We start from the raw sequence: 15361 nt of genomic DNA on the forward strand, positions 1-15361 counted from the left end.
AAATAACAAAAGCACAAAGGGCTGTGGAAAAGTGCCTGTGTGGCAAGAGCAATTTAACTCCTAATACTGCCAAAAAAGAAAGAAAGAAAATGAAACAATACGCCAGGAACTGGCAGAAAATATTTTTAAATTATGAATCCATCTGATTTGTATCTAGGATAATATATAGAACTCTGAAAACTCAGTAAGACAAACCACCCAATTTAAAAATGGCTGAAGATTTGAACTGACCTTTCTCCAAAGGAGACCTCTAGATGGTAAATAAACACATTAAAATGTTCAACATCAGCCTGGGAGTAGTAACTCACATCTGTAATCCCAGTTACTCAGGAGGTAGAGGTTGGGATGGACTAAGGTTCAAAGCCAGCCTGGTTTGAGACCAGCCAGGGCAAAAAGTTAACAAAACCCCATCTCAACAAATAAGTCAGGAGTGGTAGCATGCATCTGTGGTCCCAGCTATTTTGGAAGTTGTAGGTGGGTAGGTCATGGTCCAGGCCAGCCTGGGCAGAAACACGAGACCCTATCTAAAAAACAACCTAAATCAAAAAAGACTGGGGCATGGCTCAAGTGGTTGAGTGCCTTCTTAGCAAGTGCAAAGCCCTGAACTCAAACGCTAGTGTCACCAAAAAAAAAATCCAACATCATTAGTCAGCAGGGAAATACAATGAGCTGGGGTGACGGTGACTGAAACTGTCCTACATCACTGCAGAAAGTGCGAAATGGCACATTCACTCTGGAAAACAGTCTGGTAGGGTCTTATAAAGCCAACCATATATTTGCCACATGCCCTATTAATCTGACTGCTAGTAGAAATCCTAAAAAAAAAAAAAATGAAAATGTCTCCTCATATCCAAAACATGTACATAAAACATTTATTTGTAATTGCCAAAAAATGAAAGCAACCCAAGTGTTCTCAATTGGTGAAAGGATAGACAAACTCGATCCATTGTGCCTCCATACAAAGAAATTCCAGCCTGTGATCAAAAAAAGAACAGGTGGTCTTGGCAGAGTGGCTCAAGTGGTAGAGTGCCTGCCTTGCAAGCATGAAATCCTGAGCTCAAATCCCAGTACTGCCAAAAAAAAAAAAAAAAAAAAGGAAGACGTGAAAGAAGTCAGACTCAAGATCACACATTGACTAATTCCATTCCTATGACATCCTAGAAAAAGCAGTACCACAGCAACAGAGGGAGAAGAGGGGTCAGAGGTGATGCCCAGGTTTCTGGCTACATCTATTGGGGGGTGGTTCAATTCAGAAAAAAAAAAAAAAACTTAGGAAGACCACTGTCAAGGTAGAGATGAGAGAAGCATGTCTTATCTGATTTTTGCATGTCTCACAAAGAAAGAACCAGCACTGGTTGCATTATGTTTATTGAGAGGAAATGCCTGAAAACGAGAGGTTTTAAATCTCAATTTACAAAACTTACATAAAAGAAACAAAGCACCACACACAAAACCAAAAAGCAACACAAACCTAAGTTTTCTGATGAATCTCCTCTCAGTGTAATTTCATACTTCATGTAACTCAATGCTTTCATTAGATCTTTGAGATTAGCTTCACTTTTGTTTTTTAAACGTAGTATAGTCTCCTTAAACTCCGAGATGTGGTTTCTGCAGTTAATTAATTGGTTGTCTGCAAAGAAAAATAAAGGTACATGTTTCTAAGTATCACACAGTTTTCTGTAATAGAATGCCAACATCTGTGCTCCAATATACTTGCATATACAGCACTGTGTATGTATTACAAGTTTACATATATGAACATGTAGTGAAATAGACATGTGCTCTGTACATACATAAAGACTGGAAAGCAAGAACTGAATGTCAAAAATGGTAATACTTGGGAAATGGAATCTTCAACAATTTCCTTCCTGCCTTACTCCTTTGTGCTCCTCCATGTTTTCTCAATTGTTCCATATTGTACATGTAGGAGATTTGCAATTAGAGAGAAAATCCACTGGACCAAGAACTGTACTAAGAATTAATATGAAGACGACAACCAGGAACATGCACACAGTTCTGGCCTGAGGATGCTCAGCCCAGGCAGGTGTAGAAGCCAGGAATGGAGGCTGAGCTGAATTAGCTGGCAAAGCAAGAGTAATCCAGGTGCAGAGACTAAGTAGGGATGTGTTTCAAGTTGGCGATGGGGATGGATCTCATCACCGTGATGTGGGTGGAGTGGATCCCGGAGATATCACGGGAGATTTAGGGACAGCTCTTTCTAGGAGTGTTGCTACAAGAGAGAGTAGAAAAGCAGAGTGGACAAGAGTGAGGGTGGGCTCAAGAGAGAGGTTTTCATTGTTCTTTTAAGATGGGAGAAAAATAGCATTCTTGTGTACTGCTGGATATGATTCAGGGAAGGGGGGTGATGATAAGACATGTGACAGTAGACGAGAGGGGATGGGATCAGTAGCCAAGCACAGGGGCTGCCTTTCACTGAAGCATGGACAGATGCAGCTCTACAACAGGGCGGATCACAGAGGGGAGGCCCTTAGCCCGGAGGGTTAGGCTTTCCACTGAGCGTGGACTGCCTGGAAGCTCTGTTCTTACGGTTTTTACTTCTCCCTGAAATGGAAGCACAGTCATGGGTTGAGAGTGAGGCTGGGGGAGTAGGTAGTGAAGGCCTGAAGAGAAAGAAGAAATATGAGACTTTTCTAGAAAATTAGGAAGGTGGGTGGGACAGGGCAATGAATATGATGTTGAAGAAGCGTTCGGGGCCGTTTGAGGTAGTGTCATAGATTTGAAGTGAGATGTCACTGTAACTACTTTATTCCAATTGCATTAAGTCAGGGTACAGATCCGGTGTAAGAGAAGATTTTGCTAGACTCTGATTGAGTTGCATCAACACGCTGTGAGGGGAACTTTTGCACCTTTTAAGATCCAGCATTTGAAGAGAAGGGGTGCTCTTTTCCCCCCTCTTTCCATCTGTCCCTCTTGTCAACTGACACATACTAGATCATGCAGATGAAGACAGTGCCCTAGAGCTGGAAAGCCTCCACTGAGGTGCAAGGAGGTTCTTCATGCCAACCACTGTCTTATTTCAACCATTGTTTTGTGTTCTTGCTACCAGGAGCACAACCGAACTTGGGCTCCAAGTGATTAAAGAATCTAGAGTGTGACCCAGAGAAAATGAGGGCACAAAGTAGCTTCTATGGTTGCTTTGTCAAAATATTTAGACATCTCAGTAGAGAAACAATACATGGAATAAAAAAGTTATGGGCACAAGTGAAATGTAGTCCCATGTTTTAAAGATAACCACTATTAATGTTTTAAAGTTTTCATTATATGATGTTAGACTTGTACCTACTTTTGTTTCTCACTTTACCATATAAACATCAGATGCAATACTCCAGGGAACTAATGCACTAAGATAATGTAGTTGGTCTTATATTGAAAAAGGTATAATCTATTTAAAAACAAAATGATAATTAAAAAATTTTTATTTTTAATTGATGAACAAAGAAAAAAGTCATTTACATTGATGTACACAATATGTTCTTTTGAAATATGTATACATTGTGAAATAAGCCAGCTCAAATGAGCTAATTAACATATGCATTACCTCACATACTCACTTCTTTGTGGCGAGAGTACTTAAAATCTACTCTTGGTGATTTGTGAGAATACAACACATGGTTGCACACTGTAAGCACTGCCTTGTTCTTTGATGGCTAGTAAAGTGTCAAAATATGCAAAGAAATTACTAGAGAAACAAGAATAAGGGAAAATGGCACTTTGCTGAACAGACAGCATAGAAATAGACCAATGGTGTGGGTGGAATAAATCCGAGATGGATTTTTTAAATTAAGATAAGGTAACTCTAACACTGAATGTTTTTTTCATCCGTCTGCCTTCTATGAACGAGAACACACATGTGAACAGACTGTGGCAAAACTTGAATATGTCACTCCTCTGCTCAAAACTCCCCAAGGGTTTCTCACTTTTTATGTTTGTCTTCAGAATGCTCTAGAACGTAAACTTGCGAATATTAAGAACTTTACTTTTACTACCAAATTTCTGATGACTTGAGCCACGGCTGGCCTACAGCTCTCCCACAAATAAATGTCAAATGCAGTAAATGAATGGACTTCCCCAGTATATGGACTGATTTTAGTGACTATTGAACCGAATTGTGCTTTAATCAAAAGAACCCTAATTAGCTGGATAAACCTTGTCCAGTGGTCACTATCTGAGGATGCTTAAAAGATTAGAGATGGATGTCATGTAACCAGTCAACTCCTATGCGATTAGGGTTTCCCAGGTAATATTCCCTTTGCAAAATGGGTCCTGTGTTTGGAGTTGGTATATCATGGGTGATGCAATATCCCTGGGTTTCCACAATGTAAGATAGTCCCCAAAGGGTCAATTTGGTAAACAAGAAAAGCAAGAGTTTTCTCTAGAGGAAGCAGTATTTACAGAAACAGTCATACAGAAATATTAAAAGACAAGATTTTTAATCTTAGGTCTTCTTGTATATTCATCCATGAATAACTGAGGTCCATATTCCATTTAAAATATTTTATTGCTTGCTGAGTGAGGACAACTTGTTGCAAAACTGTTTTGCAAAGGTCTGAGATTAACAATAATTAGAAGCTTTTAATCAACTGAGCATCTTTGTGGTAAAATTGTGAAACTCAACAACAGTACACGTGTGCGATGGGCCAGTGTGACTTCCACCAGTCTACAAAGGTTGCAGGTAAAGTTCTAAGTACAACTGACCCTTGATTTCTCACAGCAGGAGTCCAAAGCACTGCTCTCTGCTAGAAACACAGTGTAAAACACATCTTAAAAAGGAAAAAATAAATAACTGTGAGCAATCTTAAATAGTATATTTTATTTAATGTGTTAGATCCAAAATGCTATTTCAACACAAAAATAATCAGTGGGGTGTTTTCCATTCCTGTTTGGTCTGAATTCTGTGTGTATTTGATACTTACAGTAACTCAGATGCTGAACTTGAATAATTAAGGTGAAATGTCAGCCCACCAGAACATAAAAGTTTCACTTGATGGAGAAATAGTGTGTAGTACTTCATCTTTAAGTATAAATTTATACTACTTAAAATGAGATTAAAGTAAAAATTCAGTCTCTCAGCTGCACTAAGTGCAGAGTGCTCAGCCATTATCTGACTGAAGGCTACCATATTGGAGAGTGTAAGTCTCTAGCAGCAACCACAAGCTCCTTCCAAAATTTCTCTCTCCACCTCCTCACCCCATACCCACTGAGTTCGCATCTGCATTTTAATAAGATTTACAGGTGATGGGGATGCACATTAAAATCTGAGAAGCACCATGTTTTATTTCTGGTTTTATCTTTGTTGTCATTGCTATCAGACTCTAGTGCCTCTAGCTGTATTATTATAATTGCCTCTTAACTGGTCTCTCACCTCCAGTTCATGAAACACTGCTCAAAACTGTATGTAGTTCCCTGATGCTTACTGAATAAAGCATCATAACGTATACATGGTCCACTAAAAATGGCCATGATCTCACTCCTCTTGACTTCGTTCATCCCCTGAATACCTCAGTACCAACAGTCACTCTGAGAGTCACTCTTTCTTTCACCAAATACCATGTGGCACTCTCTGCGCCATGTTGCAGGAAAACAAACGTGGGTAGAGTCAGGTTTCTGCTCTACATCACTGGCAACCAGGCTGCAAAGGAGGTGGAAAGGTGCATGTATTTAAACAACTAATTGTATTTTTTTAAGTGGAATTACCTCCAAAGTGCCACAGGCACAAGGAGGCAGGGATAACTAATTCTTAAAGAAGAAGAGGTACAAAGGCATGAGATAGGAAAGTTTTCAGAGAAAATGGGGTATTTGAAAGCTTAAAGAAGGCGTAGCATTTTGTCACACAGCAAAAGGCAAGGAAAGACACTGCAGACTTTGTCAGTGCCTGCACAAATGTACAGCGTGTGGAATATTCTGCTGTACCCAGAGGAGCGTAAGTAGCTCACTCAGGGAACAAGAAGAACAAAAGGAATGTCATTCAAGCATTGACAGGCTACTTTAAATGTGTCACTCGTTCATGGGGCCCAGTGAGTTTCCAAAGAAAGAATATTTGAGGCAAGTAATGGGAGGGGAACCTAAAAAGGAAAAGTATTTCAGATTCCTCTCTCCAGCATTCTTTGGAATAACCAAACCACACTATGCACTGATCCCTTAAAATTCCCTCTAAGGACGCCTTTATATATTAGGTTTTACTGTAAAATATATCAGACATGACAAACAGCATATAAAATAGCATGAAAGGATAATAAAATGAATATTCATGAACTGACTCTTAGAAACTTTACGAACCCCATCTGTGTCCTTTCCCAGTCACATGTCTCTTCCTCCTCACCCTCAGATTAGCAGAATCCTAAATATTTTGTCTTTCTTGTCTTTATTTTTACTTTTTATTTTGGTGGTACTGGAGATTACACTCATGGCCTTGAGCTTCCTTTTCCACTTTGTTTTTCAGGTGAGGTCTGGTGCTCTTTCCCATGGCCACCTAAGATCAGGATCTTCCTACCTCCACCTCCCAACTATCTGGGACTACATGCTTATGCTGCCACACTTGGCTTGTTTTTGAGATAGGGTCCTGCTAACTTTTACCTGGGCTGGCCTAGAACTGTGATTCTCTCGTCTCTGCTAGCTGAGGTGTCAGGCATGCACCATGGTGCCTATCTAGAATCCTTAGTTGTTAATTAATCACCTTGTGTTTGCCTTAAGACCTTTCAACACTTTTGCAAATTTACTTACACTTGGTTTTAGATATTATTAAGTGAAATAAAATATACTTATTCTTCTATACTTGCTTCTTTTGCTCAATTTATGCTTTTGAGATTTGTCTATAGCCAAGCTCAAGTTCATTCATTTTTACTGCTGTAAAATATTTCACTAAACCAAATATGCCACAACATATCCATCTCTCCTGTTGTCGATAAGCAATTATAAGAATACTCTGATACTGCCGGGCACCGGTGGCTCACACCTGTAATCCTAGCTACTCAGGAGGCAGAGATAGGAGGATCTAGGTTCAAAGCCAACCTGAGCAAATAGTTCATGAGACCCTATTTCAAAAAAAATCCTTCACAAAAGTGAAGCGGCTGGTAGAGCGGCTCAAGGTGTAGGTCCTGAGTTCAAACTCCTGTACCACACATACACAAAAAGAATATTCTGATATATGTTTCCTAGTGACATGTTCACATAGCTCTCCAAGGATATACAGGTAGTAGGGCTGTTATCTGAAATATTTACCTCCCTGTTTGGTACAGGTGCTGATCCATGAGAACAGAAGATAGCCTAAACCATTAGTCAGAACATACGCTGATTCAGCCCTGACTAATACATGATGGAGTTGTTAAGATGTACAGATTCATGTGCTTCAGAACAGAACAGATTGAATGTATGGTTTGCCAAGGGAAGTTTGTATAAATTCCTAAAATTGTATACCCCTCCCAAGTATCCAATTTCCTAATTAAAAAAATCAGAATGGTATGAAATGGTATCATTTCCTTGACTGCTAATGACTTCTATGTTTATGCAACATGTATGTTACATTTTGCTTTAGAGTTTTCATTGCTGATATTACTACAATTATATCAGCCTTCTTTTGGCTTAGGTTTGTGGAGATCTAGATTTTTTTTTTGGTGGGACTGGGGTTTGAACTCAGGACTTCACACTTGCAAAGCAGGTGCTCTACCACTCGAGCCACTCTTCAGTCTGTGGGTATATATTTTCCCATACTTTTTCTTCCAACACTTTGGACCACTACCTAAGATTCAGATATTCCATTTTTAAATTTTAAACGTGTTTCTTACAAGTATCATCAAGTTAAGTGTTGTTTTGTATTCAATCAGAAAATATTTGAATTTTGGTTTGGAGCACTTAATATAATTATTGATATAGTTATATGTTACTTTTACTATTATTTTGGTGGTTAGACTGTAAACTTCTCAGTGATTCCTTGACTTATTATAATCTAATACAAATTCTGACATTCTTACTAATCAATAGTGTTAATGTTTAATTCAACTTAATTGCACACCTCCTTACCTTTCCTCGTAATGCTTGGTATATGGTGATGCTCTGAATATATCTGAAATTCCACCAGACACTTCAATGATTGTGTTGAATAGCCCGTGCTTGGACCTGGGAGCTCCTCTCCTCTGGCTCTGCTCCATGGATGTTAATACTGATGCATACTGTTGCCATATTCCCACAGGTTCACACCTTGGTGGCATTTCTAGACTCCGTTTGTATGGGGGTGAGGGTGCTTTCCCTCTGGCAAAGGGAGAAAGACCCCAAGAAAAAGTATGGGTGTTTCAGGATGAGGTCTTTATTTTCTAATTCATGCTGAAGAATGTTCTCCCTGAAAATGGCAGAACCACTGGACCTACAAGAAGTCTCATGCTGCCAGGTGAAGTGCAGGAAGAGAGTTGGAGAGAAGCTGCTAAGCCAAGAGGGGACACCTGTGATATAAACTGCAGGCACATGGCTTGAGGTGACAAAGACCCATGACTTGACTGTGGCCCAAGGCCACATTGCAGGATGATCCAAGGAGGGTGCTTCCTAGGCAAGATTCCCAGCAGCAGGGCCTTAGCTAAGCCAGAGGGAGGAGGAAGAGCCCAAGCAGGAGTGGAAAGTCTACACCAGGAACAGGCAGTAGGAGACCCCAGCAGGCCCTCAGAAGGGGCTGTAAACCACCCCACTGAAAAGCCAGCATTTGATGTCTGCCATACAGAAGCATCTTCCAGAAAAATCAAGCCATCACTCTGCTACCAGACAAGGAGATTTCTGCCTCCCTGATCCTTCCCACCCTAAATCCATCAGGGAGGCACAGGAAAGATGGTCTTACCACAGATGGTTACAGCAGTACCTCTCCATCATATGTGCTCTACAATGTGCCCTCGCCCACCATTCATCAAGAAATAATCAGTTTCTCAAGACTTTCTTGAATCTGGGTGCACCTACCATGTGTCTGCTCTGACTAGTAGGATATCACAGAAGTAGTGCAATGCCACTTGCAAGTATAGTCTTTAAATGACTTGGCAGTTTCTACTTCTTGCCTTTAGAAGGGTAGCAGACTTGTTTTTACAAATATCATTTTGCTAAGACCGCAATGCCCCAAGAAGCCCAGACCACATGGAGATGCCTTGGAGGATGAGCCAATGTGCCAGCTGGCACCATTTCCCTTCCTGGACAGAGTGTTCCATCAGCAGAACCCTTCCTGAATTCCTGATGTCTAATTTGAGAATTAATCAAAATTATTGTGTTGAGCCACTAAGGTTTGGGAAAGCTTTACACCACAGCAAGGGGCCAACAGGTAGGAGAAAAAAAAAAGCTTTTACCTGACAGTGGCCGTTGATGTCTTTAAAGAATGGGACCAGTCTTTAAAAACACAAATGAAGCCAAGTGTCTATGGCTCACCTGTGTAATCTTAGCTATTTGGTTGGCTGTGATGGAGATGATTGTGGTTCCAGGCCAGCCTAGCAAAGAGTTCAAGAAATCTCATGTCAATCATTGCTGGACACAGTGGAGCACACCTGTCATTCCAAGCGACACAGGAGGCTGAGATTGGTAGAATGACCAGTTCCTGGCCAGCTGGGGCAAAAAAGTTAGTGAGACCCCCTTCTCAACAGAAAAAATCTGGGAGAGGGTGCATGCCCCTGTCATCCCAGCAATGGTGGAAAGCATAAAATAGGTGGATCAAGGACCAGGCCAGCCTGAGGAAAAAGTGAGACAGTGTCTCCAAAATAACCAGAGCAAAAAGGGCTTGGAAGCGTGGCTAGCAATAGAGCACCTGCTTAGCAAGTACAAAGCTCTGAGTTCAAATCCCAGTACTTTCATAAAACACAAATAAGACTTTAATAACCAAAAGTGATCCCAGGGCTTAGTGGTAGAGCACTTGCCTAGCAAGTGCAGGGCCCTGGGTTTGATCCCAGCAGCAAAAAGGAAAAGAGAAGAAACAAAAAACAAAAAACAAAAGTGGCCCCAAAAAGACATGGACTAAGTTTTATAATTGCTGTAAACCTTTATGATTCAGTAGATGAGGGAGCTCCAATAGGACACATATGAGCAATTAACAAAAAAAAAAAAAAGGAAAAAGTTGCTCATATTTGAATCCCAACAAGTGGATTCCTTTCCCACCCATCTCATGTCACCCTCTCCTAAATTGTGTCTCCTCACCATTCCTTTGCTTCGTAGAATATCATTTTATCTTTGCAAGCAACACTCTGTGGCAGGTGATTGAATCTGTTTGACATAATTTGAGCTTGCTATAGGACAAAGTCTAACCTATTCCTGTGTTCTGTATGTGACAAGCCATTATGTAGAGTTAAACAGTATTCTCTAAAAAAAGGAATATCATTAAGTCAACATTTATATGTAACACTATACAGTATGCTGTTTAATTTTTATTGGTCCTAAGCTTTCTAAATATTTTATCTGCTGACACTCTTGAAGGTGCCCTTCTAAACCCTTTTTTCTTGTGATTACTAGGAATCAGATAGTCACCCCAGGCCCCCTTGCAGGTGCTGTCCTCACACCCTGCCGATGGGAGGCAGCTGTGTGTGGAGACTGAGTTGCCCTTCTGCCCAATGCCAGCCCTTGCAGGAAGGTCAGGTGTTCAGGCAAGAGAAACAGTAGTACCAAGTGAGCTGCAGGTGTGCACAGCAGTGGCAGAAAAGTGTTGACCCTTCCGAGCGAGGTAGCTAGCAGGTGATCAGGGGCTCCTGGAGTGGCTGCCTTACCCAGGAAATACACTTGCAAAGAAGAAAATCCCAGGATTGGTTACCTGCCCTACTGGACCTGAAATGCAGACAACCTACCACACAGTCCGTGGGAAATGGGGTAGGGGAACTCTGTGATATGCATGGGCCACACACTGTCTACATTAGGGTTGACTGGATGAACCACCTGCTCTATCTGAGGCCCTGGAGGCGCAACGCTGCGCATTGGCCTGTGACTCTGGAGTGATGACTTCAAGGACAGTGGGTGTCATGGCTTTTTAGTGCCTCACTGGAGAACTGAGTCCAGCTCTCAGCACCTGTTGCACCCTCCTCCTTGAAACACCTTCTTGGCTTAGTTCTTCCACTTTTTTCACTTTTCTCTTGCCTTTGAAATATTGGACTCCCCCAAGGCTGACTCTTTGGAACTTTTCATCTCTTCCCGAGGTGATCTTGCCCAGTGTCATGACTTTAAATACTGCATGGTGACAGTTCCCAAGTTAGTACAGCCAGTCCTAATTCACACTGACATAGCGGTACTTTCACTGGGATGTCTAATAGGTCCCTCATGCACAACAGAAAAATTTTTTTATTTGTTTATTCATATGTGCATACATTGTTTGGGCCATTTCTCCCCCCAGCCCAATTTTGATGTGACCCCTTCCCCCAAATCTGCTCCTTCTCCAGATGCCACATTTCAGTAAGTAGCAACTCCATTTCTGTTGAAACCAGTGGTTCTCAAACATGGATTGTCACAGCTGGGGAGGTGATGTTGGAACTGGCATCCGGTGCCAAATGTCCTACAATGTACAGGACCGTCCTTCTTCCATGCCCTTCTTCCCAGTTATCTGATCTAAAAGGCTCTTTGTGCTGAGGTTCAGAAATCCTAGTTTAAGCCAAAAATTCTTGGAGCATTCTGTGATTCTTTTCTGGCCCACATCCAAAAATCATTTAAATGTGTATGTGAGGTCATGCCACTTCTCTGCCCCAAACCCTTCCATGGCGTCCTTACTCAGATTCCAACCTATTGTGGCCTCTACAATGCCATCCTTCCGCTTCACATTGACCTCCTGACTGTTTCTCAAACAAATCAAGATGATTCCACCTGAGGACCTTTGCACATGCTTTTCCCTTTGTCTGGGATGTTTGTCCCCCAAACATCTACACTCACTTCATCCAAGACTTTGCTGAAAGAGAGCTTTCCCAGGGAATCTTTCTGCCAACACCTGCCATCCAGCAGCTATGTCATTTATGCTGGTTGTTTGTTTGGCCAAGTAGAATGTAAACTCTGTGAAAACATGGGTTTTTGTCATTTACCTAGTACCTACAAAAGGAAGGGGTACGTAAGAAACTTGTGCATTCTCTCATTTGCCCATTCATTCTTGTTTTTGTGGTACTGCGGTTTAAACTCAGGGCTTCATGCTTGCTAGGTAGGTGCTCTACTTCTTGACTCATGCTTATAACCTTTTTCCCTCTGGTTATTTTAGAGATATGGTCTCATTTCCCACCCCCCACCCCCAGGTCAGCCTATTTTCTGCTTCTTGCCTTAGCTAGAATGACAGGTACATGCCATTGTAACCAGCTATTGATTGAGATGGGGTCTGTCAAACTTTTTGCCTAGCAGGCCTGTAACTATGATCCTCCTGTTCTCAGCCTCCCAAGTAGCTAGAATTACAGGCATGAGCCACTAGTGCCTGGTTCCAATCATTCACTTTTTCAACAAATATTTAGCACTTATTTTTCCAGAAGCTGGGGACACAAGTGAAAAAAACAGGCCGAATTAAAATCTTTGTCCACAGAAGTTTAAATATTTTTAAACAAATTAGTGAATTATTAATACTATGAATTTATAGAAAAGCCAAAGGGTTATCTACCCATAAAGTTAATTAATTTTAAAAAGGAGGAAAGGATAGGCACTACACAGAGGCTATATTTCTAAAAACAGTTCCAAATTCTTACCGATAATAATTAAAACTGTAGGTCAAATGTTTAAAACATTTTTATAAAGCCCCACATCAGAAGTTAAACAATGCTGTGTTCTCTTTGGTTGAAGTAAAAACATCTCATTTTAGGGCTGATTTCTTTGTTATTTCAGAGATAGGTTCCACAGAAGCACATATGTAGAAAATGAAAACTCTGATTTGTCTGCTGTTGTGAGTGCTTCCTTCTCAAGAATATCCCACTTTCTGAACTTGACTATGTGAGTGACAGGAATATAAGAACCTCGAGGAACCAAAGTTTTTTCTCATCACAGCTACAAAACACACCGAAATGTTTGCATGTCTCAAGGCCTACAGTTTCATCGTAAGACTAGTAATTGCATTAAAGTGTCTCTGGAGGCTCCTGTTCTAAATTACCTTCCAAAACTACCATCAAGTTTATATTTTGCTTTCTAGTTACAAGAAACCATTTTTAAATAAATGTACTGATTGTTTTTCTAAAATGTACAAAACCACATTTGAATAATGTTCTTTATAGAAAATGCAGAAGAGGAACAGGGTGTAATAACAAAGATTAGTAGAAATCTTATCAGATAAATGGATGGGATGTAAGGTGTTTTGTGTACCTGAAGACAAAATGTAGTATCAACTAGAAGACTCAAACACAAAACCACTTCCAAACTCCAACTTCAGCATTGCTGCTAAGAATACCTGGGATGCCCCATCTCAGAAAGCATTCAATAAGAAAAATGAGGCACAGTGGGGAGGCTCACAGCCTGTAATCTCAAGAGATGGAAATTAGGAGGATCATGGCCAGAAATTTCTCGGCCAGCCCAGAAAAAAAGTTGCTGAGACCCATCTTAACCAATAAAAAGCTGAAAATAGAAGCACACACTTATCAGACCAGCTACTAAAGAAGTAAAAATAAGGAGCTTGAGGTCCAGGCCAGCCTAGGTGAAAACAGGAGTTCCCATGAGAAGAATAACTAAATCAAAAAGTGTTGAGGGCATGGCTCAAGTGTTAGAACACCTGCCTAGCAAGCTTGAGGTCCTGTCCCAGTACTACTGAGAAAAAAAAAAAAAAAAAAAAAAGACTGGATGCTGTGGTTCATGTCTGTAATCTCAACACTAAGGAGGCTGAGGCAGGAGGTTGTGAGTTTGCTGCCAGCCTGGGCTACAAAGCAAGACCCTGTCTAAATAAATAAAGAAAAATGAAAATTTTAACTTAAAAACAACCCAACAGAATTCTTGGAAGCCTGAATTAATAATTTACAGTACTTCTAAATCCTCAATTAAAAATTTCCACTATATAATTGAACCTCTAGGGTGGTCACACTAGGGACTTGTAGGTTGAAAGAAAAATACAGGACACTTCAGTTTCAGATAGCAAGAGACAAAACTGCACAATAAGTATGTCCCATGCAATTTGTGTACTACAAAAAATGCTTATCTGAGATTCAAATTTAACTAAGCAGCTTTCATTTGTTAAGTTGATACTTTGATAGAGATAAATTAAAACCTCGGTGTGCTTTAGAAAGTTCAAGTGCTGACCAGGGCCCTAAAAGTCATCATCGTGCCCCTTTCAGCTTCACACACACACACACAAAATGATAATAATAATAATAATAATAATAATAATAATAATAATACAACCACTTGGGGCAGCTGGGACTGCGGCCCATTGTAACCTGCACAGGGAAAAGGACCGCTGTTGGCGGTGTAGGAGTTCTTAAAGTCCCACATTCACAAATGTCTGGACATGATAGGCCAGAGGGGAGAACAGGATAGGAGGCCAGCGGGACACAGACTGGTCGTGAACCTTCGGAGGGGCAGAGGGGACACCTGCGGCCTGGCCAGGAGGCCCGGCGGGCCAGATCCGTTAGCGCGCGTGCGGGGCGCGGGCACGGCCGCCCATTGGAGTCAGGGTCGCCCGTTGCCCCCTAACCGCCGGTGGGACAGCAGTTTGAGCGCTCGATCTGTAAGGCGCGACGCAGATGCCAGGTTCCCACGTCGCCTCCCCCTGCCCCCTGCTTACTGGTCTGAGTCATCCTGGAGATGCAGAAGCAGGAGAAGGCGAAGAGCATGAAGGCCACCAGGGCGATCAGCAAGTTCACGTGCTTGGACCTCATGGCCGAGGCCCCGCGGCGGGCGGCGGGCAGCGCGGTGGACGGGGCGGCGGTGCGGGGCACAGGTGGAGCGCGCTCCTGCCCTGCGCGCGGGTCGCCGCGCCCCCGCTGGTGTCCCGCACGCGGTGGGCGCCCACTAACGCGCTGTTCATCAGACTTTTACCCAGGCCTGGGAAACCCCGAGGGAACGTGGCAGGGCCCCTGGAGCCGTGTCCTGTGCGGATCGTGCACCCCGATCGCTCTTCTGAGCGACTCGCTGGCCGTGTCTGGGGATGAGCCATCTCTGGCATCAGCTGGACTGGTTTCTGACCTCTTGGGAGGGAAGTAAGATTCGAACACAGGCCTGCCTGAGAATGCCCTTGTAAGTCTAAATGCCAGGAGTTGTGGATCCTACAGGAGGGAAGAGGAGAAAGAAGCACTTGAACTTCATGCTCCCCATCCTGTAGGTCACTTGCCTGACCGTGCTGGCATTTGCTAACTAAGCTCTGCTGGAAGCCACAAGGCAGGGAGGTTCGGTTGATGCTCTGGGTCATGAGCAACCTGCCTCCCGGGTGTGGAGCAGCAGAGAAAGGCCTAGCATGGGTTGG

The 15361-nt window shown here is 42.2% G+C and overlaps 1 protein-coding gene and 1 non-coding gene across 2 annotated transcripts in view; one reads left to right on the forward strand and one right to left on the reverse strand.

Annotated features, from left to right (window-relative positions):
• Mgat4d (MGAT4 family member D) overlaps positions 1 to 14777 on the reverse strand; it is a 60279-nt gene extending 45502 nt beyond the window's left edge. The window contains exons 1-2 of the mRNA XM_020171501.2: positions 14684 to 14777; positions 1472 to 1630 (exon numbers count right to left, since the gene is read on the reverse strand). Coding sequence (XP_020027090.1) covers positions 1472 to 1630; positions 14684 to 14777 — 253 coding nt within the window. The remainder of the gene's footprint in view (positions 1 to 1471; positions 1631 to 14683) is intronic.
• Positions 10208 to 10327, forward strand: LOC141411236 (small nucleolar RNA SNORA28). Its single transcript, XR_012436050.1, has one exon. It is a non-coding gene; the product is annotated as a small nucleolar RNA SNORA28 (small nucleolar RNA).
• Positions 14778 to 15361: the final 584 nt, after the last annotated feature.

This window comes from Castor canadensis, chromosome 9, assembly GCF_047511655.1.
Source record: "Castor canadensis chromosome 9, mCasCan1.hap1v2, whole genome shotgun sequence".
Lineage (NCBI taxonomy): Eukaryota > Metazoa > Chordata > Mammalia > Rodentia > Castoridae > Castor > Castor canadensis.